The sequence below is a fragment of the Ictidomys tridecemlineatus genome, chromosome 10, assembly GCF_052094955.1.
Source record: "Ictidomys tridecemlineatus isolate mIctTri1 chromosome 10, mIctTri1.hap1, whole genome shotgun sequence".
Lineage (NCBI taxonomy): Eukaryota > Metazoa > Chordata > Mammalia > Rodentia > Sciuridae > Ictidomys > Ictidomys tridecemlineatus.
In genome coordinates, this window is record NC_135486.1 from 30,563,972 (window position 1) to 30,587,263 (window position 23,292).

The window sequence follows — 23,292 nt, forward strand, 5'->3', positions numbered from 1 at the left end:
TGTAATTGTGGACATTGAGCAAGACCCCCGGGCTCTCCCAGTTTCCTTTGGGAGGTGGAGGGCAGAATCACTTCTGGCCTCCTACCCACTCCCTGTCTCCCTCTTTACTTAGAAACACCTGGACATCCATGGAGCATGTGGCTCGAGACCCAACCACAAGCCTCTGATGGACAAGATGCTTCCCCAGCCCCTCCCAGCCTGACCTTGGAGCCTAGTCCACCTTCTGCACCCCCCTCCCCAGTGTGAGCTTTGCCCCATCTTGAGGCTCCTGAAGTGACTCTGTCTTCACTGCAGACCTTCCCATGCCTGGGGTGGAGCTCTCCCGGGTGGCTTTCCAAATTTCATCACTGAAACTTCTTATTTGTTCTCCTGGGTTGGGATTGAGTTTCCAGCTACCTTCTGCTCTGGAGAATATGTATACTAATAGCTGGGAGCTGGAAGACCTGCATGTCATGAGTAAACTATGGCCCAGTGCTGTGTGACCTTGGGCAAGTTACTAAGGCTCCCTGTGTCTCCGACTCCTCCTCAGCTTCCTCCCTCCCCAGGGGGATGATAATAGGGATAATAACCCCATGTGGGCAGATGAAGTGAGACCTGTGAAGTGCTTTTGTTCACAGGAGAGCTCAGGAGTCAGCAGAAGCAAGAGAAGCTGGTGAGGGAAGTGGGCCAGGGAGCCACACTGGGTGGGGGAGAGCTGCGTGGGGGAGGCCATGGAGGCTACGCCTTGCCCCTCACCAGCCTTACATCCTCCAGGGAGAAGGCAGCTCAGGGGAGGCTCTGCAGGGAGTCGCTCATAGCAGCCAGAGAGGACAGGGAGGAACTGGCCAGGCTCTCGGGCCAGGCTGGGGAGGGGCTGATGCAGGGCGAGGACACGTGTCTCTTCCCATCTGAGACTTGTGGTCTGTCTGGCTGCACACACAGTTACCACTTGGCTCTCCAGTCTGTCTCCTCCAGTCACTCCTGATTCCTGGGGCTGTGAACCATGACTCCCATGCTCCGTGTGAGAGAGAGCCCCTGGGGGACGGGGATACACCAGCAACTCCCAGAAACCCCTGCTCTGTAAAATCCAAGGGGGCATCTTGGGGAAGGGTCAGCTGCTGGGGGCCAGGACTGCTGGGCCTCACACCTGTCCTGCTGCTCTCCTTAGCTGCCCTACTAGCTCCTCTCTGGACAAGCCCTTGGATCCTAGGTGGCTCTTCCTGAGGAAGCCGACTTGTTCTGCCCTGACTCGGCGGGCCCAGGCTTGTCCTGGGGCGCTGGGGAGACAGACAAGGAGGTCTTGGAGCAGGAGGCAGGGATACACCAGACACAGGGTGAGTGGGGCAGAGGAGTGCTGGGTGGCCCCCTGGGCTAGCCTCCAGGGAGGCCCACAGGGCATGTCCCAGGCTGTCCCTCTGTGCCATCCACCTCAAATGCCATCGCCCACTCCAACCCCGTTTCCCTCTTGCTACCTTGTGAGTGCCCTGCTGATACAGGGGACTTTTCCATACCCTTCAGTCCTGGCTGAGAGGACCAGCTCAGCATGGAGGAAAGCAGGGCCAGCCTGCTGGGAGTTCCAGGAAAGACCCCAATTCCTCTCCTGTCGCTGGGACCCTAGCAGGAGAACGTTAGGGCAGAGGAAAGTTCCTCCCTGTCTCCAAGCTCAGAGTCAGAGAAATGGACATCTGCTCTGCAGCGTGGCCCTTTCCTCCCAGGGGCCCTCCTGTCGGCCTCCCCCTGGGTGTTGTTTCTGAACACCCCCTCGTGTGTCCATTCAGACAGGCGTGAGCTCCCTCCTGGTACACGTGTGCACACTTGAACACACACTGTTGGGGCACACCCCTGCCCAGGCCCCCAGCCCCTGCTGTCTCTCCACAGCTGCACCTAGGCCTCCCCCTTCCCCGGCGACCTTCCCCAGAACGTGGGAGGGACAGTGGGCGACTTGTCCTCTCCTGCCTGGTGATTATCTTTCTCCAGCGTGGGGGATGCCCAAGGCCTGGCTTCGGGTTGTGGGAGAGCAGAGGAGGGGCCGGAAGAGCTGCCTGGGACAGCTGCAGGGAGAGACAAGGCCAATTCACATTGGGGAGCCCAGACAGCAGGACCTGCCACTGGCCCTCTTCTGCCTCTTGACTGACGCTTTCCAGAATGAACCGGTAAGGTGCCTGGAGACCTTGGGAGGACCCTCGGGGTTCTCTAGGGAGAGGATGTGGGTTTGTCTGTGGGGGTGGCTGCTGGGGAAGAGGTACAGCCCTGTGGTTCTTTTTTGCTGAATGGAGAGGCTTGGTCTTGGGGGTAGGCGGTGCTGATTCTTATCTGTCAGAAACTTTCTGTACTCTCTCTGGAGCCCCCCTCCCTTCCCAAAGCTGCCCCTGGCTGGGTTGGGGGCTGGAAGCTGGGCCTACTGTGGTAAAGTGCCTTCTCAAGGTTCTCTCTAGCTTCAGAGTCAGGGCTGTCCCCAACGGGCCTCTCTTTGGTGGGGACTTTGGGACCCCCCCCCATGTCCTGCTCTATCTCCTTAGATTCTGAATTAGGATGTTTCCACCCCACCATCTCTCCTGTTTGTGGCTGCTGATCGGGACTCTGCTAAAAGAACAGAGTAAGGTGGCACCAGGTGAGGTGAGATGGGGAAAGGACCAGGGTAAGGGGTTGCCCCACCTCTTGGCCAAAGCGGGACAGGGACCTTTCCCCTTTCTCGTCAGCTTCCCTAGTTGCTAGGCCCCCACCCCCACCTCTTCTGAAAGAACACACGTGTGCATATGTACACACACACACACACACACACACACACACACATGCACACATGCACACACGCACACAAACACAGCCTGGAAAATCTGATGAGTCTGCAGTACTGAATTTCCAGGCCCCTGTCCAGGGCCGGGTGGGCGGCTCTGAGGTTTGGGGATGGGTGGAGGGGGGGTGCAGCCCCCGGTGCTGGGCTCTGGTACAGGCCTGTCCTCCCTGCTGGGGCAGGCCCAGGGGAGTTTGGCCCCCGCTCAGAAGATGCCTTGCTGTTGGAGTCTCGGTACCCGCTGCTTTCTGCACACCCCCTCCTGGGCTTGCAGAGTCCTGGGCTCTTCCTGGGGCCTAGCGCTTCTCCTCTGCTCCCTTCCCTCCCACCCAAGCTGACTTGGCACTTGGCGTGGGAGCACCTGGGTGAGCGGTGCCAGGTGAGCAGCTGGCTCTAGGCAGGGTGAAGGGAGCATGAGTGCCAGATTTTTCTAGGCCAGGTCTCAGGCAGGCGCAGCCGGGACTCTGCAGGGCCGGGAGGGGCAGGGGAGCCGGGGTGGGCATGGCTGCCAGAGATAGGGAAAATCAGGGGAGGACCCCAGGGACTCTCGTCCTTCCAAGTGAAGAAGAGCGACTGGGGAGCTAGGAACCGGGTTTGCCATCTCTGCTGTACATAGTCAGACGTCCCAGGTTCAAGTCCAGCTTCTTTCCTCGTACCTGTGGATCCCTGGGCTGGACTCTGCCCCTTTCTGAACTTTAGCTTCCTCATCTGGGCAGTGGAATGATGATCCCAAGGGCCAGGTGAGCTCTGGATCCACTGTCACAGAGACTCAGGGCTTAAAGGATGAGCTTCTGGGCCTCTGTCCAGTACAGCATAGTGCTACCCGGGTGCCCAGAAAGGGACACATACTCAGCTGACCCATCCACACAGAGCACAGGAACATACACCCACACCATGTGACCAGGACCTCCCCTCTATCCCCACAGAAGCACAAACATCCTATTAATCTCACGCACATATGAAGGAGTCAAGGGACACGGCCCCTCTTGCAGGGTCAGGCAGAGGGGAAGTTAGCTGTCTCGGCTGCGTGTGACCAGCTGCAGGGTTGTTACTCTTCTTGGTCTTTCCTGAGAGCACAGGACATTCTCCTCTCTGGGAGCAGCTGCTGGAGGTGGGCTGGAGGAGGGAGACACCCAGCAGGGCGGTGGGTTTGGCTACTGTCTAAGAGTTACAGATCTCTTCCACCTTCTGGGCCTGGAACCAGCCTCCTTCCCCTCACAGAGTCTTGCCCAAACTGGGCGGGGTGGGGACAGCCCCTTGCTCTTTGCTGCTGTCTGCTTGAAATTCTGCCCTTGCCCGCCCGCCAGCAGGGCAGGAAAGGGCTTGGTGGGGGCGTGGCTCCTCCTCCTGCAGCCTCCCAATCTTCCCTCTGCAGACATCCTTGGGATGAGGCCCCCAGTCCTGTTGGTCCTGCTCCTCTGGCTCCCGGGCTTTCTGGCTGAGGTAAAGCGGGCATGGGGGGCACACCCAGCAAGTGGGCCCCTGTTGTCCAGGGCACGTCCAGGTCTCCACCTCTCGGCAGAGCCCACAGCTGGTCTGCATTAGGCGAGGAGGAAGGCTACTCCTTCCCACTCGGGCCAGCATGGAGGACAGATCACTCCAGCTGCCAGGCTGCCTCCCACACCTTGGGCGAGTCTCCAGGGGATGCCCCTCTGCAGTGTGTAGGGGGGTGTCAGACAGGTGGGGAGCCTGCTCTCTGATCCCGGCTCTGTCCCCCACTAGCTTTCCCAGAGGCCATCGATCCGGAGGCCTCTGCCCATCTCCTCTCCTCTCCTTTCTACAGGAAGACCCATGCCACGTCTTGGAAGGGAGCCCAGATGGGGAGGGTAGAGGTAGGTGTCTGTGGTGTAGGAGGGGGCTCTGGGGGCAAGGTGGGAGGGTGAAGGGATGATTTTTCCACATGGGGCCTTGCCCCCCACTTTCTGCCTTCCCTCCTTCCTTGGGGCCTAAGGGTGCCGGGAGACTCTGAGTGTACCCCTTTCCCCAGGTCCACCCCTGAGCGTGAACATCAGCAGTCAGGGCAGCCCTCCCAGCCTCCTCCTGAGCTGGGCGCCGACCCAGCCAGGTGGGCTTGGACATGTTCTCCACCTCACAAGCCTGAGCTCTCCGGATGGGCAGCAGCTCCAGGCCGGTACCAATGAATCCAGCTTTGAGTTCCAGAACCTGGTGCCCGGGAGTCTCTACCAGCTGGAAGTGACTGCCCTGCGACCCTGTGGAAAGAATGTCACCATCACCCTCATAGCCCGCACGGGTATGGGACCTACAGGCTGAGGGGGCGGGGTCCTTTCCTGGGGTGGAAACAGGAGGTGGCTGCCCTGGAGGGCTGGCTGGGGACAGGAAACCAAAAGAGACAACTTCTCACAGGACCCAGTCTGGCACAGGGACCCATTTAGAAGCACTTACAAGCAGAAGACCTTTGGCTCTGACCCCAATGGTGCTTCTTTCCACCTCTGATGCAGCCCCATCCATTGTCCATGGACTGCAGCTCCATGGCTCTGGGAGCCCAGCCAGCCTGGAGGCCTCGTGGGAAGATGCCCCGGGGGAGCAGGATGGTTATCAACTTCTCCTCTACCACCTGGAATCTCGTACAGTGGCACATAATGTCTCTGTGTCCCCGGGAACCTCGTCCTACAATTTTGGCAACCTCTTGCCAGGTAGCGAGTATGTTTTGGAGGTTACCACCTGGGCTGGCAATCTCCAAGCGAAGACCAGCATGCACCAGTGGACAGGTGAGGTGGGCACCTGGGTGAGGCCCCGTGTGACAGCCAGTCTGGGAATAACAGTCCAGTGCCTTGTAGGCAGCCATGCCCCAGAGGCTGGGCCTCTGGGACCCCTAGTGCCCAAGCTGGTGCCAGCATCCCGCTCTGGGATCCTTCCTCAAGCCTGGCTTTGCTCTACTGTCCTTCCTCCAGAACCCGTGCCTCCAGGTCACCTGGTGCTGCATGCCCTGGACACCTGTGCCCTGCAAGCCTCCTGGAACAGCTCCGAGGGGGCTGCCTGGCTCCACCTAGTGCTCAAAGACCTCCTAGGTGGCTCCAATCTGACTGTCGTGGTCACACGTGGCGTCTCCAATCACACCTTCCTCCACCTGTCTCCGGGCACAGCCTATGAATTGACACTTAGTGCTGCTGCTGGGCCTCATCAGGCCATGGGACCCAGTGCCACTGAGTGCACCTGTGAGTACCTGGGGGATTGGGGAGGGATATAGCAGAGACTGCTCAGTTCTTCTCCTCGGGTCAAGTAGCCAGAGTACAGCTGGCAGGGGAGCTGGGAGCTGGGAGGCTTGGAGCCTGCACCCGTCCTGTTGACTGGTGGTCGGTGCCCACCTGAGATGATGGCAGTGGAAGTAACAGTTATCATCAGTTGAGCCCTTCTGGGGTGGACTCTGTGCTTGGCACTTTCTCTGTGTAGTTTTATTTAATCCTCCATGAAGCCATAGGTAGGTTTCCTTACCCCGTGTTACCACAGAGGGAACTAAGCTGCAGAGAGAGAAAGCACCCAAGGTCACAGTGTGTAAGAGCTGACCTCACCCTGGGCAGCACACCTCATTTGCACTCTGAGAGGTGCTGTTGCACCTTGGTGAAGAGTAGGGGAACCAGACTGCCTGGGTTCTGAGTTTTGTCTCTGCTGCCTGCTGGATGACTTCCTCACCTTATTTTATTTATTTTATTTTACAGTCCTAGGGATCAAACTCAGGGCCTTGTGTATGCGAAGCAAGTGCTCTACCAATGAGTAGCTCTACCACCCCCAGCCTTTTAAAATTTTTATTTTGAGACAAGCTAAGCTGTCTGTAAGCTGTCAAAGCTGGCCTTGAACTTGCAATCCTCCTGCCTCAGCCTCCCAAATAGCTGGGATTACAAATCTGTGCCACCATGCCCAGTTCATGTCTGTTTGTTTACCTATTTATGTATTTATATATTTATGCATGTTTGGGATTAAACCCAGAGTCCTGTGCATGCTAGGCAAATGCTCTACCACTGAGCTATATCCCCAGTGCAGTTTCTTTTCTGTTTTTTAAAAAATATTTATTTTTTTAGTTGTAGTTGGACACAATGCCTTTATTTTATTTATTTTTATGTGGTGCTGAGGATTGAACCCAGGGCCTTGCATGTGCTAGGTGAGCGCTCTACCACTGAGCCACAACCCCAGCCCCCCCGCCCCCGAGTGCACAGTTTCTATATCTTTTAAAGGTAGTGAGTATCCTCCTCCAGGTATCAAGAGGATTGAGTGTGAGGTTCTGTGTGCACAGGCCTCAGGACTGTGTTGGCAGACACACATTGGATCATATGATGTGCTCTTATTTTGCTGTTATTGCTGTCCATGGCCAGATGGTGGCTGCCAGATCCTGGTATTCATCCAGATTGTGGCAAATGGGGCTGCCAACATCTGGATGAGATGAGGCCCAGGGTGCATAGAAGCAGCTGGTACAGAGAGAGTGGGGCTTTTCTCACCCACTGCTTAGGTCTTCAGGAGTATTTGCCCCTATCTCCGCAGATCCCTCTGCCCCACTGGACCTGGTGCTGACTCCTGTGCCCCCCCAGCTCTGGGCAAGCTGGAAGGCAGGGCTGGGTGCCCGGGATGGCTATGTGCTGAAGTTAAGCGGGCCAGTGGAGAAGAATACCTCTCTGGGCCCTGAGGCCTGCAATGCTACATTCCCAGGGCCCCTCCCCTCAGGACACTATGCTCTAGAGCTGAAGGTTCTGGCTGGGCCCTATGATGCCTGGGCCCAGGCCAGTGCCTGGCTTGATGGTGAGTCTGGATTGAGGGAATAAGGGTGGGGTCCTGCCCAGAGCCACCTGCTTCAAGAGGCAGGTGGATCCTCATTCTCTGCAACCGGCCTCCTCTCCAGATTCTACAGACCAGCCCAGGAAGGACCATGGAGCCAAGTTGCAACTGGAAGGGTTGGAAGCCAGCAGGGAGCCTGGGCGGCGGGCACTGCTCTATGCCAATGATGCCCCAGGCCTCCTGGGAAACATCTCCGTGCCCTCTGGTGCCACTCATGTCACCTTCTATGGCCTGGTCCCTGGGGCACAGTACCGTGTGGATATTGCCTCATCCCTGGGAGTCATCACCCAGAGCCTCATGGGCCGCACAAGTGAGTGCCAGCTGCTGCGTCCCCTGGGACTGGGGCCAGGGGGCCTTGGCTTGGTGAGGGAAGTCAGGTAGGGGAGTGGCTCATGAGAGCTGTGCAGGAGGCATCACAGGGCCAGTGACACATATGACTCCCTCCCCAACACCTTTCAGGTCCCCTGACACCACAGTCACTGGAGGTCATCAGCAAGAACAGCCCATCTGACCTGACTATTGGCTGGGCCTTGGCACCAGGGCAGCGGGATGGCTACAAGGTCACTTGGCACCAGGAGGGCAGCCAGAGGTCACTGGGAAACCTTGATTTGGGCCCAGATAATTCCAGTGTGACTCTGAAGGGTCTGGTCCCTGGCTTCTGCTACACAGTGTCAGTGTGGGCCTGGGTAGGGAACGTCAGCTCCAGCGTCCAAAGGATTCACTCCTGTACCTGTGAGTTCCAGCTTAGCCTCTGGGTGGCAGCTGGGGGCCTGGTTTCCTTTGCCCCCGGGCCTTCTGTATGTCATATTATTGACTTAGAGGGCCACTAGTCAAAGGCAGGCCTTCCCTGAATCTGTTTGCAAATGTTTCCTACCTCCTACCATTTGGTCAGCTAGCCACTCACCCATCACACACCCTTTTATCACCCACCACCCTGCCATCCTTCCGTACAATCAACATTGATTAACATGTCCCATTTCCTAGATATGGATTTAGGTGCTGAGGCTAAGCACTGGGAACAAAACAGTCTAGAAAGGACAATTGACAGATGGCGTATATGTCTATAATGCAGGTGGTTTTATAGGCTGAATTATAAATGTAAATGTATTGGTAGGAATATGCATGCTGTATTAACTCAAACTGTACAAAACTACATTCTTATAGGCTCAAATGGCGACTGTTGGGAATTTTATGTGGTTCCATCTGACTTCTGGACTCAGAGAAGGGACACTGGCTTCAGGAGTCAGGACAAGGTTCCCAGAGGAGAGTGAGCTGAGAGCCCTGAGGGGCTGGGTAGGAGGGGCGGAGGACTTCAGCAGGAAGCTAAGCATGTACCAAGGCCCACAGGTCAGAGACGGACAGACAGACAGTCAGACAGACAGACTGAGACCTTGCCGGAACTGAGCATCCATGGATACGCTGGAGAACAAAGACTCTGGGCCTGGGAGAGCCTGGGTGTGGAGCTGGGCGCTGGCGGAAGCAGAGTGAACCAGACACCTCCCCTGGAGCCAGGGTGTGGCGAGGGCACAGGTGTCTTTGCAAGAGGTTTTCCTAGGAAGAAAAAGAGCAGGCTTTGAGCCCTGTGAAATTGGAGTGTTAGGATGGGATGCTCGGGAGCTTGTTTGGGGAAAGAGAGGGGGCAGATTCTGATGATTTCAAACCTCTTTCTTCTTGTCCTCTCAGTCCCTGTTCCTCCTGCCAACTTGAACCTGGGCTTTGCTGCCCAGCCTCCGGCTCTGAGGGCTTCTTGGAGTCCCCCACCAGGTGGCAGGGATGGCTTCCGGCTGCGGCTTTACAGCCTGGGGCCCCTAGCTCTGAAAAGCGAGGAGACCCTGGCCCCAGAGGCCCAGAACTTCTCCTGGGCTCAGCTGTCCCCAGGCTCCAAGTTCCTGGTGCAGGTGGCCACCCTGCGTGGCCCAGAGGAGAGCAACAGTGCCAATGCCACAGCATGGACCCGTGAGTGCCCCCGGTGTGGTCCTCCCCTGCCTCTACCCTTGGGGGTCCCCTCCCTGCCCCAGTCTTCCTCCTTCCATGAGGGCCGCCATCACTGTCTTTAGATTCTTCCCAAGAACGGTGAGACCTCAGGCAGGCTGGGAGGACCTGGAGGGAAGTCTGGCCTGGGAGTCAGGAGACCTGAGTTCTAGCTGGGCTCCACCCCGAGAGTAAGCTCAGCCCTCCCCGAGCCTCAGTGTCCCCAACTGACAAAGTGACTGGGCTGGACTCAAGTGACTCCAAATCCTGGGCTCAGGCTCTGAGGGTAGAAGGGCACTGACTGGGCCTCTACACACCCACCTGTCCATCCATGTAAGAGTCTTTAAAAGCCCCTTCTGCAGGGACTAGGCAAAGGCCTGTGAGTCAACTGTCACGCAGCCCAGTCTGCCTCCGACTGAGGGGGTGGCTGCAGGGAGGGTATTGATTAATTCAGCTGTCCAGCCCAGCTGAGCTTGTACCCTGCCGCCTGGGACCAATGGCAGACCCTGCTTCAGAGGAGAGTCATGATCCCTATGCCCTGAACCTGTATCTTGGCTCTTGGTTATTCCTTAATTGAGCCAAGCAGAGAGGAAACTTCTGGGGCAGGAGAAGCCAGATATTTGACTTAGATTCTTCTTTCCTGTCCATCACCCTATACCTTGTGCTCCCTGCAGCTCCTCTTGCCCCTCTTCTGGTCAACGTGACCAGTGAAGGCCCCACCAAGCTCCAGGCATCCTGGGTCCATGCTTCTGGAAACTGGGACAGCTACCAAGTGACCGTGTACCAAGGAGGTACCCGTGTAGCCTCTGGCTTCGTGGGAGCTGAGGTGAACAGCACAAGCCTCTCGTCTCTGACTCCGGGCACTAAGTACGAGGTGGAGATTGCCTCGTGGGCTGGGCCTCTTTGCACCGCAGCAGCCAATGTCTCCGGTTGGACCTGTAAGTGGAGCCTGGGAAGGTCAGCGACAGAGGAGAGGAGGGCAGGGCTGCCTCTGAGACCCCCTGCTCCTCCCTCAGTGGCACGTTAGCTGTCCATTAGTCCCACCTCTACACAGAAGGCCCTTGCATGGGGTCAGTGAGTCCAGGCATCATTCAGGGGTCTCTCAGGACTAGGCCATGGGGCCTGATTGGCCTGCTCTCTCTCCTTCCCTCCACAGCCCCGCTCATGCCCAGTGAGTTGTTGGTGTCCATGCAGGCGGGCAGTGCTGTGGTCAACCTGGCCTGGGTCAGCAGCCCCTTGGGGCAGGGAACCTGCCATGCCCAACTCTCAGAAGCTGGGCACCTCTCCTGGAAGGAGCCCCTGGAACTAGGCCAAGCCCGCCTCATGCTGAGGGGTCTCACCCCGGGACGCAACTTTTCCCTGTCAGTGCGGTGCCAGGCCGGGCCTCTCCAGGCCTCCACTCACCCTGTGGTACTGCCAGTTGGTAAGTGGCTGTCTGCTGGGGGAGGGTGAAGTGCCCTGACCGGCAGGTCCAATGCAGCCCATTGCCCATCTCTTGGAGCCACCTGCTCCTTCTGGTGGCTATTGTGACCACCTCTGCCTTGGGTTAAGCCCCATAACCAGAGAGACAGGGATGAAGACAAGTTGTCTCTCCACGTGGCTGAGGTCCCTTTCACAAGCCTAAATGTCCAGACCCTTCGTGCCTGCTGACTTTGGCAGCCCCCACCCAGATGCCACCCTCTTGGGGGACACGGACACCCACACAAGGCAGAGCCCTTGGTTCCTACAGAGCCTGGCCCTGTGGAGGACGTGAGGTGCCAGACTGAGGCCGCCCATCTGGTCCTGAACTGGACAATGCCCGCTGGGGACGTGGACGCCTGTCTGGTGGTGGCGGAGCAGCTGGCTGCGGGAGGGAGCGCTCACCTCGTGTTCCAGGCCCACACCTCCGAGGACGCGCTGCTGCTGCCCCGCCTGGAGCCCGCCACTTCCTACCGCCTCAGCCTCACCACGCTGGGCAGGAACGGGCTGTGGAGTCGGACGGTCACCCTGGTGTGTGCCACTTCTGCGGAGGGTAGGCACTTTCCACCGCCTTGGGTGCCACCTCTGCTTCCCTAGTCCCCCTCTACCACTGCCCAGCTAGGGTTGTCACTTGGCTGGCCTGGCTGCCTAGGGCTCTCCCTGTCCCCAGGCCCCAATAATTTCCTCTCGCCCTGATCTTGAGCCTCACACAGCGGCACCCAGCCGTCTTCCACTCCATGTTTGACTGTATCCATAAGCCGTTTGTTGGCAGGCGAGGTAGGAGGTGCTGGGGACAGTGAGGCATGGTCATTAACCCTATAGACTGGTGGTGACGTGTCGAGTCAGGGCCTCGCTTCCCTCCTCTCCACCCTCAGTCTGGCATCCCCCAGAGTTGGCTGTGGCCCCCAAGCTGGAGCCTGAGACAGGAATGGGGGTGAAGATCACACCAGGCATGTTTGGCAAGGATGATGGACAGATTCAGTGGTATGGTGTCGTTGCCACCACCAACATGTCACGTGAGTCTTATGCTTAGGAGGGGTCGGGAGACCTTGGTGATTGACTAGCAGTGGGTAGGAAGGTCCAGGGGTTGAGGCTGGTAAGATGAACTATCTCAGGATAGGGTTTGAGGTTGGGTTGTGAGTGGAGAGCAAGCTGGAGATTTGGGGTAGTCCCCTTGTGGTGGGGAGCCAGGCTCCAACCCTCTGCCCACTTTCCTCTGCACCTTCCACATTCCTTCCCCAGTGGCCCGCCCTCCCCAGGAAGCCATCAACCGCACGTGGTACGACCACTACTACAGAGGATACGACTCCTACCTGGCCATCTTGCTCCCCAACCCCTTCTACCCAGGACCCTGGGCTGTGCCGAGCTCCTGGACAGTGCCCATGGGTACAGAGGACTGTGGCCAGACCCAGGAGATATGTAATGGGCCACTCAAACCAAGCTCCCAGTACAGGTGAGAGCTAAGTCTGCGGGGGTGGGCGTGGGGGTGGGGTGGGAATGGGGGGGAGCCTGTGTAAGTTTCATTTATGGGTTGTTTACTTAGTCTTTCAAACTCAGATCTCTGCAAAGAGGATCAACAGCTCTTTTGATGGGTTTCCTGGTAGGCCAGGAAAAGAAGGGAACACCCATCCATTATATGGGTCTTTTTCCAAAAAGAAATGGGGGATGGATTGGGTTTGGGTTGCCAGGGCAATTCCAAGGATATCCAGGTGCCTGTTTCTAGAGCTGCTTTTTGCTCTTGAAACAGGGTGAGGAAGATGCAAGAGTGGCGGGAGATGGCCTGCTTTAGGACGCCAGGTGGCGTGGCGGGAGGGAGGAAGCTCTCCCTAACTGAACAATCCACTGCTCCTGGCCTCGTTTCCTGGGAGGGATTTCACCTCATTTTCCTGCCCCTCCCCAATAAAAAGTCCTGCTTCTCTGTCCCAGGTTCAGTATTGCTGCCTTTACCAGGTTCGGCCCTCAGGACACAACTATCTCCTTCTCGGCCTTCTCAGGTAGGTGGGCACCTGGCTGGGGCTCCAGCAGGACCCTGAAGACCGGGAGTGCAAGGGCCCCGCTGGAGGCTCATCCTCAATCTGTGGGGAGGGACTGAGCTTAGGTTCCTGGGAGATCCCGTGGTGCCTAGCGGAACTGGAGACCCAGAGCCAAGCAAGTGCAGTGGGCTCCAGATGTGGCCTGGGTGACCTGGGAGCAGGTGGAAGGAGGCAGGTGCATGGAGATGGTTGCTGCTGTCAACAACAACAGCACTGTCCTGCACTGTCCCCCTGCAGCCGGCTGCTCCTGGGCCACCGACGTCCTAGAATGGCATTTTCCCATAGGAACACAAGATGAGCCACTGATACCAGCATCATTTAGAATCTCCTAGTAACTACATTAAAAAAGTAAAAAAAGATACAATTAATTTTAGTAACATTTACTACAAGCCAAAATATCTCAAATAATATTGTTTCAACTTATCAATAACAAAATTACTCAGACATTTTACATTCTTTTTTTCTTACTGTGTCTTTAAACTCCCCTGCACATCCCACACATTGGGCCAGTCTACATTGGAGCAGCCACACAGCAAGGGCTCAATAGCCACATAGGACAGTGTGGTTCTAGAAGGTCCAGCAAGATGCTTTATAGGGTGCAGGGAGGGGAAGTAGGGTCTTTGGTTTTTTTCCCCCGGGCTGGTTTGCTGGGCATCCTGTTTTTTAATACAACCAGCTCTGGCCTTGGTTTGGCATCAGGGACTTCTAGGATTATAGAAAATTGTCACTGCATGTTCCATTTGACAGTCCCAAGTCCAGGAAAGACTGACACAGTTCTGCAGTGTCAGTGGGACAAGGCTGCCATGTTCCGTCTTTCCTTCTACAGAGCCCCGGGCCAGCATCTCCCCAATGAAAGTGCCCCTGCTAGTCATGGTGGGCACGGTGGCGGGCTGTGCTCTCACTATCTGTGCTGTGTTGGGCCTGCTGTGCCGGCGGCGGGCAAAGGGACAGAGGTGAGCAGAAGGGAAGGAGGGGGCTGAGGTGAGCAGAAGGGAAGGAGGGGGCTGGAAGAACTCTGTGACCAGCGAGGGCCACCAGGGCCTGGGCCTGGGGCTGCCTCCCACATGCCACCATATCACATGCAGCTTCCCGATGTAATCCCTCAATCTCTCTCTCTTCCTCTCTCTCCCTCCTCCAGGGCAGAGAAGGATGGGTTTTCCCATGAGCTGATGCCCTACAGCCTACGGTGAGTACGCTTCCCAAGGATGGGAGAATGGTGACATGCCAGGGCCACCCAGGCAGCCTGCTCCTCTGTTTCACCCCAGACGGGGGCTCCAAGTCTCTGCTAGACTCCCATTTGTGCCCTTTTTTTCCTTTTCCTCCAGACTCACTGAGTCAGGGCTTTCCAGGAAAATAGGACCCCGGGGGGGGGGGAGGGGGGAGGAGGGGGCTGGGGAGGGTGGTTTAAGAGAGAGAGAGATTTATTTAAAGAATCAGCTCATGTGATTGTGGAGGCTTGGTAGGTCTAAAACCTGGCCACGGGTGAGAGCTCATACCTGTAATCCCAGTGACTGGGGAAGTTGAGGCAAGAGATTTTCAAGTTCAAGTCCAACCTGGGCAGCTAGGGAGACCCTGTCTGAAAATATATAAAAAAAAAAAGACTAAGGTCTAGCTCAGTGGTAAGGCAACCCTGGGTTCAATCCCCAGCACCAAACAACAAACAAACAAACAAACAAACAAAAACAAAGCAAAAACCAAAATCTTACGGGGTAGGTCAGCAGGACAGATGCAGGGAGGCCAGCAGGGGCCGCCTGGGAGAGTGGCTTCTCACTCAGGGGATGTCATTCTTTGTTCTATTGGATCTTCAGCTGGTTGGATAAGGTCACCCACATTTGGAGGAGTAATCTGCTTTATTCAAAGTCAGCCAACTTATGTGTGTATTTATTTAAAACAAAAAACACACCTTCACAGCAATATCCAGAATTACCTTTGACCCAGTGGCTGGGCAATGTGGCCTAACCACGTTGACAAATTAACCATCACATTTACCTACGCCAGTCCTTCCCGCTTTCTGACGACCATGTGGATCACGTCAGGTCGAATCTCTTCTAATATTGACTCCCTGTTGGATTGGCATTAGTTGAGCACTGGGCTGTGTACAGATCCCTCTTCAGGGCCTGCAAGGGTGTCTAAAAGACTCGTGTGCACTCATGTGTAGTTTCTGTCCCCTTCCCCCTCCCCTTCCATTTCCTTTCCCCAGATTTCCACACTGGCAGTTTGCAGCCCAGGCTGAGCATTGGAGGAACTTTCTGGAAAGGCTGCTCTACACCTGGGGCAGAGCTCAGGGTCTACAATTCCACCAGGCCCCCCTGTGCCCTGTAGTCAGACTGTGCAGCCAGTTCTATTTCTGTCACCCGGGGAGGGAAAGCAGGACTGTATGCCTAAGACTGGGGGCTCACTCCATTCTCCCACCAGGCGGACCCACCGGCCCATCCCTATCCACAGCTTCCGCCAGAGCTTTGAGGCCAAGAGTGCCCATGCACACGAGGCTTTCTTTCAGGAGTTTGAGGTAAGACCTGCATTGCCCTCAGCCTCAGGGGAGGGAGGACCCTGGGGCATTGAGGCTGGTGGGGGGCCTGCCTCCTGATGTCCCACTCAGCACCCCTGCCTGCTCCTGTTGTGCGGGGAGATGATCGGTTTCATCATCCAGTGCCTGCCCCTCATCTCTGCAGGAGCTGAAGGAGGTGGGCAGGGAGCAGCCCAGACTGGAGGCTGAACACCCTGCCAACACCACCAAGAACCGCTACCCGCATGTGCTCCCATGTGAGTGCTGGGGGCAGGCTGGGGACATGGCAGAGGCAAGGGCTTGGCCTGGGGAGGAGGCTGCATGTGCCGGGTCCCTGAATAAACAGCTTTTCCTCTTTGCAGATGACCACTCCAGAGTCAGGCTGACCCCGCTGGAGGGAGAGCCCCATTCCGACTATATCAATGCCAACTTCATCCCAGTAAGGATCATCTGCGGGGCCATCGTGGGGGCATTGCTTTGCAGGATTTATTGTCCTTCCCTAGTTGTAGCAGTTTTCCAGGAAGATCACTAGCTTGTTCTTTAAGGACATGCAGCAGGTATTTTTTTGAGGGTCTACTGCATGTCAGGCTCTATGCTGGGCTCACCGGAGGCACAGTAGAGTTAGCCACCTTCAAGCCTTTGAAGGAGCACAGGTGTTGTGTGTGTGTATGTGTGACCTCTACCACGCAGTGTGAGAAGTGCTGGAATAGGGGAACAAGCATAGTGCTCAGGGCACATGGAAGAAGAAAAAAATTTGGTCCACCTGAGGAAGCAAAACAAGAAAGGCTTCTTAGCGGAGGGGGAATTTGATCTCTGGAAGGTTGAATAGAATTTTGATAAGAGCAAATAGAGGTAAAGTCGCGCTGGGGTTGTGGCGCAGTCGTAGAGCACTCTCCAAACACTTACAAGGCCCTGGGTTCGATCCTTAGCACCACACACAAAAATAAATAAATAAATAAATAAATAAACAATCAATCAAATAAAATAAAGATATAAAAAAAAGAAGAAGAAAAAGAGGGAAGGTCATTCTGGCTAGAAGAAGATTCAGGGAACAACCAGGCAAGAGCACACAGGCAGTGTGTGTGTGTGTGTGTGTGTGTGTGTGTGTGTGTGTGTGTGTGTGTGTGTTGGTGGTGCTAATGCAAGGCGGGGTGGCCTGGGCGTGTCAGGTACAGGGAGATGGGAAAGGGAGATTGGGCAGGATTAAGGACAATCTTGATCGTTAGACCAAGGGCTTTAGATTCTCTTTGGTGGGCAATGGGGACACATGGAAGGCTTGTGAGCATGGAAGAAAGGCAGAATTTGGCTTTGGGAAGGCCACTCCAGGGCTTGTAAGAAGGGTGGGCTGGGTAGACTGTTCTGGCACTCAGTGTCTGGTGACTTTGTCGTAGGCTGTTCTCTCTCCTTTGGGGTAGGGTGTGAGTGGGTGGTGGTGTCTCCAAAGTAGCCCCTCCTGGTTTGAGCTCCTGAAGTTCAACATGTTCGTGTGCTTACACATGGACACAGGGTCCTCATTCCTGGAGGTCACACACGGTCCTATCGAAAGCTGTTATTTGGTGGGGACCAAGATGTCACATGTTCCTGCCCTTCACCCCACACCTTAGGGCTACACCCACCCTCAAGAATTCATCGCCACCCAGGGACCACTCAAGAAAACGCTGGAGGACTTTTGGAGACTAGTGTGGGAGCAGCATGTCCACATCATTGTCATGCTGACCGTGGGCATGGAGAACGGGAGGGTGAGCATGCCCTGCAGGTTCACAGAATGGCCACCAGGTGGCACACATCCTCCTTGCAGAAACGGTCCTCTTGGGCTAGCCTCTATCAGGGTGGGTCCAATAGACTGGAGAGAGGCCAATCAGGCCTGGCGGATGGTGGGGTCCTCAGGGTTGCCTAGGATGGGGAGGTACAGAGCTGATCCAGGTATGCAAACTCCCAGCTTGACTCAGTTTCCACTGGCTTCTTGCTCTGGGCGAGAAGGATGAAGGGGTTAGGAGGGGACCGGGGACGTAGGGCAGCCTGCCTCCTATCCTCTGTAAGCCTAGCGTGTGCTGCCTCTGTGCCCTGCTCAGTGTAGCACCCTGAGACAAAGAGGCTACTGAGCTTGTCCTCTCACTGGGCACTGAGGAAGGGCAGAAGGCTCCCAGGTCCGGGAGCTGTTCACTTTCTCAACAGAGCCAAAAGCTCTCAGAGTCCTCAGGGTCATATGAAGGTCCAGGGGTGAGGATGCTGGAGCCCAGCTGGGGGAGGGGAGTTTCTAGAGGAGGTGGCCTCATCAGGGTGGCAAGGAACCAAAGAGATGGATAGGGAAGGTTGGGAATCAGTGAAGCAGGGGGTGGCAGTAACGGGCTGAGCCCACAGCCATCTTATCCCCTCTCCACGCTCTGTCCCTAGGTGCTGTGTGAACACTACTGGCCAGCCAACTCCAGCCCTGTTACCCATGGTCACATTACCATCCACCTCCTGGCTGAGGAGTCCGAGCATGAGTGGACCAAGAGGGAATTCCAACTGCAGCATGTGAGGGCCCCAGGGGGCAGGGCGGGGCGGGGTGGGCATCAGAGCTGAGACTCCCTGAGAAGGTACCCCACTTCCTGGGCCCCCATGGACCCCTTTCTTCTAAGGATCACAGCACTTGGCTACCACCTAGGGGAATCGGTGGTTCAAGAAGGGGAAGAGAGGCAGAGGAGGTAAAGGCAGGGGTCACATGGTGAGGTAAAGGGAGGTCCGAGTGAGAAGAGATCCACGCCCCACGCAGCTCAGGGCTCGCTGCTTACTCTGACCCTTGGTAAGTCTATGACCTACTGGGACAAGAAAGCCAGAGACTAGAATCACCCACCCTGCTGCCTGGGCACCCTCTGTAGGCAGAGATAATGGAGGAGGCTGCAGGAGGACCCAAGCACTCAGGAAGCATCTACTCGGGTGGGAGGACATAACTACCACGCTTTGAGGCCAGAGGCCTCACTCCTGCCCTCGGAGCTGGTAATGAGGTTTCAGGGCTGAGCACAGGGCCCTAGGGTTAGGAAGACAAGGAGCAATAGTAGAGTCCCTGCTCTGGCCCACCCGCTCCTTAGGAAATCCAGCAAAAACAGCGGAGGATCAAGCAGATGCAGTTTACCACCTGGCCCGACCACAGCATCCCCGAGGCCCCCGGCTCCCTGCTCACCTTTGTGGAGCTGGTTCGAGAGCAGGCAAGGGTCACCCAGGGCTCGGGGCCCATCCTGGTACACTGCAGGTGAGGGGAGGTGGGAGTGCGGGGGGTGCTGCCTGGCCTGGAGTGGGGGGCAGGGCTCTGGGACTCTTGGGGGAGCTGAGGACCTGGGGGCTGTTTCCACAGTGCGGGTGTGGGCCGGACAGGCACCTTCGTGGCCCTGTCGAGGCTGCTGCAGCAGCTGGAGGAGGAGCAGATGGTAGACGTGTTCAATGCTGTGTACGCGCTTCGGCTGCACCGGCCCCTCATGATCCAGACCCCGGTGAGGGCCTCAGCGAGCTGGGCTAGGCAGCGCAGCCTGCAAGGGCGTGGGTGGGAGGGGTCCACAGGCCTGGAGAGGCCAGGAGAAGGAGCTCATAGGGAACTATAGAGGACTCTGGGGTCCTTTTTGTAAAAGGGAAGGAGAGACAGGCTCCTGCCAGCTTTGACACCATGGGACATGGGAAGGTTCCAAAATGGCTCTCTTGTCTACCCTGATAACATCCCTGCCTCGTGCGGGGGTTGGGGCCTGGGTGGCCTCCCTGCTGGCCCATACCCGTCCAGAGGCCTGATGCTCTCTCCCTCTGCCAGAGCCAGTACGTCTTCCTGCACAGTTGCATCATGGACAGGATTCTGGAAGGACCCTCTGACACCTCTGAGTAAGTCCAGCTCCCCTGGGCCCTGGCCGATGGGGTGTGGTTCCCTGTGCTTTCCCACCAACAGGTTCCAGCTCCTGTCATGGGTGCAGCCAGGAATTGTGGAAGCAAGAGCCGGGGAACCCGTAGTGCCTTCTCCCCACTCCCCCCGCCCACAGGTGCAGGCCCATCTCAGTGAGGAATTTTGCCCAGGCATTTGCCCGGAGGGCGGCCAATGGCAATGCTGGCTTCTTGAAAGAGTATCAGGTACACTTCAGGCCAGGGAGTGGGGGACAGGCAAGGGCGGCATTCCCCTGCCCAGCCTCAGAGTGCCTGTCTCCGTCCAGCTCCTCCTGCAGGCCATTAAGGATGAAGCCAGCTCTTCAACCTCCCCTCCTGGCTACCAGCAGGACAGCACTGTCTCCTGTGAGTCTCAGTGGGAGCCCTGGGTGGGGAGAGAGGGCAGAGGCCACCTCACCCTCACCGTCTTCCTGCAGATGATCGTTCTCAGGTGCAGTTTTCTCTGGTGGAGGAAAGCCCTTCTGACGACATGCCGGAAGCCTGGCTCTTCCCTGTGAGATGCTGGTCCTGCTGGCCTATTGCTTGCCCTCTCTGACCATTTGTGCTTCCCAGCCTGGGGATGGGGCTTTGGCGTCTCCTAGAACTGTGGGATGGGCAGGGGACGCCTCAGCCCATAAGAACTAATTGGCCGTGCTCTGCAGGGTGGGCCTTCTGGCTGTGACCACGTGGTGCTGACAGGCCCTGCGGGGCCAGAGGAACTCTGGGACCTGGTGTGGGAGCATGGGGCCCTTGTGCTGGTCTCCCTGTGCTCATCTGAGACCCAGGAGAAGGTGAGGGGGCACAGGAACAGAGATGGGTGGCTGCAGGAGTTGGGGCAGAGCTCGGGGAATGTGTGTGACCAGAACGTGTGTGAAGACTTCAGGAAGCTGCCTGAACAGCCCTCATTTGGTCCCAGCCACAGGAGTTCTGGCCATCGGAGAAGCAGCCCATCATTACAGACACGGTGACAGTGCACTGGGTGGCCGAGAGCAACACAGCTGGCTGGCCCTGTACTCTCTTCAGGGTTACACATGTAGGTGTGGAGGCCAAGGGGCATGGGGTGCTGGGCTAGGGGTGGGCAGTGTCCTGGCTGGCTTCCCTCTGCCCTCCTGGGCACCAGTGCTGACCGTGTCTTTGCCCAGGGGGAGAGCAGGAAGGAGAGGCAGGTGCAGCAGCTGCAGCTACCATGCTGGGAGCCTGGCCATGAGCTGCCCGCCACCACCCTGCTGCCCTTCCTGGCCGCTGTGGGTCAGTGCTGTTCCCGGGGCAAAAGCAAGAAGCCGAGCACACTGCTCAGCCACTCAAGGTGCTGTGGACACATCTTACTGAGTCCCGCTTGGATCATGGGTCTCAATGACATAGTCTTCCAATGTCCCGGTCTACTCGGAACCTTGCCCTGTCCTCGGTGACATGACAGGAATTTGTCCCCTCTCTGCCTCGGCCCAGTTGACCAATTACCTAGGGTCTTTTCCCAGTCTCTGGACCCCGGTTTGGTTTCTCCATGTGTCCTTGATCCCCGCTCCCCTGCCTTCCCCTCCAGCTACCCCATCCAACTCTAAGTCAATTGCAGCAAGGGCATGACCCAGCTGGGCATCTTCCTGGCCATGGAGCAGTTACTGCAGCAGGCAGAGACTGAAAGCACTGTGGATGTTTTTAACGTGGCCCTGCAGCAGTCACAGGCCTGTGGGCTCATGACCCCGACGCTGGTGAGAGGCAGCACGGGCTCAGATGTGGGAAGGCACTGGGAGGGTTCTGTCCCAGCTACAGGCTACCTCTAGGCGGCACCATGCATGTCACCACCAGGTGGCGCTATGGACCACTCTACTGGCCCAGATGGAGCCCTAGGGGTTAGGGGACACAGGGGACTGACCTTTCTGTATCAGGTTTGAGCCTCCTTGTTCATCTCTATCCCCAGGAGCAGTATATCTACCTCTATAACTGTCTGAATAGCGCACTGATGAATGGGAAGACCTGAGTCCAGAAGCAGCCTGTGCCCTTCCAGCCATGGAGGACCAGTCCCCGCAAGATGACCTAGGCCTGGTTTCCCTGGGCGCCTTGTTGTGAAGCAACAGAGTTGTTGAATAAAGGCCTGTAGTCAAGCCTGAGCTGAGTATTCTGTCCGTCCATCTCCTGACATGGGCTCAAAACAAGGCCTTGTTGGCAAACATGGAGCAGGGATGGGAGGTGAGGCCTGGGGTCCGGCTGAGCCATGGAGGCATAGCCAGTAAGCTGTTGGCTTTTGCCCCGAAGCTCTTCTACTCCCCACTCCTCCAGGTTCCCAGTTTCCCAGTCTCCTCACTCTTCAGTCTCTTCACCACTAGCATCCTGTGGTGCTCAGCCCGGGACTCACTGCGCCCCCTTCCCACCCACCTGCCCTGAATGAAGTAGGATTTGTCTGGTTCCTGACCTTCCTTCTCCTGCCATCCCTAGCCTTTACCCGCTAGAGTCTCTGCCAGCTCCTTTCCAGGGTAGAAGTTTGACAGTCCCACAGGAAGGTAGGAATCAGGGCTGACCCTCGGGCCACAGTGGCCAAGTTTTCCCTGTTCCTTTGCAGTCTCCTCCTCCTTCCCTCCACATAGGAAGGAGATGGAGGAAGAAGCAATGAGAGGAAGTGCAGAAGGGAAAAGCCAGGAGACAGGATGAGGCTGACTGTCCCAGACTGCACACTACAGGACATGAGTGCTCTGAGCCCACACCTGCCTCTGGGTCAGGATGGAGGGGTGTCTACTGCTGGACAAGGATTGCCCCAGGTGGAAGGCCCTATGAGGACACAGAGAAAGCTTGAAAATCAGCACAGACCTCCCCTAAATGGAGTTAACCCCCCAACACCCCTGCAGTGGAGGAGGGTACAGTACTCTCACTGGCCAACTTGAGTTCCTGGTAATATGCAAAGGTCAGAGGTCAGAGAGGATCCTCCTCAGGCCTGGTTAGGAAAGAGGAACAAAGGTAGGGAATTTTGCTCCCTTAGGAACCTTCCCAGAATGAGTTTAAACTCCTGTGGTTCCCCAGGAGGAATGAATGTAAATGCCCAAGAAATTGGCCTCTTAATGATCGTCCTCCGTCGGTAGCTGGAGGCAGCTCTGAGCTACCTAAGTCCACCTCAAGGGTCTGCCTCTGAGGCTGCAACGGGGCTCAACAATGGTTTTTCCAGTCTGGACCCCTCACACTGGAACAGTAAGAGTGGGGAGAAGCCAAGGCTGTGGATGAGTAAGACCAGAAACACAGGCCTCCCTGAGGGGGCTTTCTGCCACAGAGCAGAGGACTTCTATCTGTGGTCTTTAGAGTTACATGGTGCCATCCTCTGGCCTTCCTAAGAGCTCATCTACTTTCTGGGCCATGATCTGAATTAGAGTACCAAGATCAGGGTCCACTGGCTCTTGGCTGGCTGTAACCCCAGGAGGTTAGCAGAGAGTGAAAAGGGATCAATGACAGGGTCCTGGGACATGGAAGTGCAGGGTGGAAGGAATCAGAGCTGCCTCTGAGCTCCCATGTTTCTGGTGTACACTCTGATGTCTTGTTTTTGCAGAACTGGGGATTAAACTCAGGGTCTTGCATAAGTTAGGAAAGCACGCTACCACTGAGCTACAGCCCCAGTCTTTATTTTTTTTTTTAACCAGGGTCTTGCTAAGTTGCCTAGGCAGGCCTTGAACTTGAAATTCTCCTGTCTCAACCTCTATAGTCACTGGGACTGCAGGCATCGCCACCTTGCCCAGCTCTGGAAAAAACTCTGGACGGACCAGGGAAGACCTGGAGAAACTGGGCGGAGCACTGGGGCTCAGAGAGAAACCAGGAAAGCAGAGAAAACAAGAAGCCATATGAAGGAAGAATAACCAACCCACCATCATCTAAGGAGAGAACAGGGTCTTGACTCCAGTTTTAGCCACTAT

The 23,292-nt window shown here is 56.7% G+C and overlaps 1 protein-coding gene across 5 annotated transcripts; it reads left to right on the forward strand.

Moving 5' to 3' along the window:
• The first annotated feature begins 1,970 nt into the window (after positions 1-1,970).
• Positions 1,971-21,510, forward strand: LOC101962310 (receptor-type tyrosine-protein phosphatase V). 5 transcript variants are annotated; one of them, XM_040277462.2, is made up of 35 exons: positions 1,971-2,132; positions 2,499-2,590; positions 4,146-4,213; positions 4,554-4,602; positions 4,758-5,021; positions 5,230-5,499; positions 5,683-5,946; positions 7,265-7,519; positions 7,620-7,865; positions 8,015-8,287; positions 9,239-9,511; positions 10,201-10,464; positions 10,683-10,949; positions 11,256-11,537; positions 11,860-12,000; positions 12,227-12,437; positions 12,911-12,978; positions 13,844-13,970; positions 14,156-14,203; positions 15,433-15,526; positions 15,690-15,780; positions 15,886-15,962; positions 17,128-17,262; positions 17,918-18,040; positions 18,595-18,755; positions 18,858-18,993; positions 19,302-19,369; positions 19,525-19,612; positions 19,693-19,771; positions 19,843-19,919; positions 20,068-20,196; positions 20,322-20,438; positions 20,548-20,711; positions 20,976-21,111; positions 21,321-21,510. In XM_040277462.2, exons 2-35 carry the CDS (start codon positions 2,512-2,514, stop codon positions 21,378-21,380), a joined length of 5,184 nt encoding a protein of 1,727 aa, XP_040133396.1. In that variant the 5' UTR covers positions 1,971-2,132; positions 2,499-2,511; the 3' UTR covers positions 21,381-21,510. The 5 variants fall into 5 exon arrangements, with proteins under 5 accessions (XP_040133396.1, XP_077878714.1, XP_077878715.1 ...); XM_005330401.4 differs by having other exon boundaries at positions 2,114-2,132; positions 2,499-2,595; XM_078022588.1 differs by lacking the exon at positions 2,499-2,590.
• Positions 21,511-23,292: the final 1,782 nt, after the last annotated feature.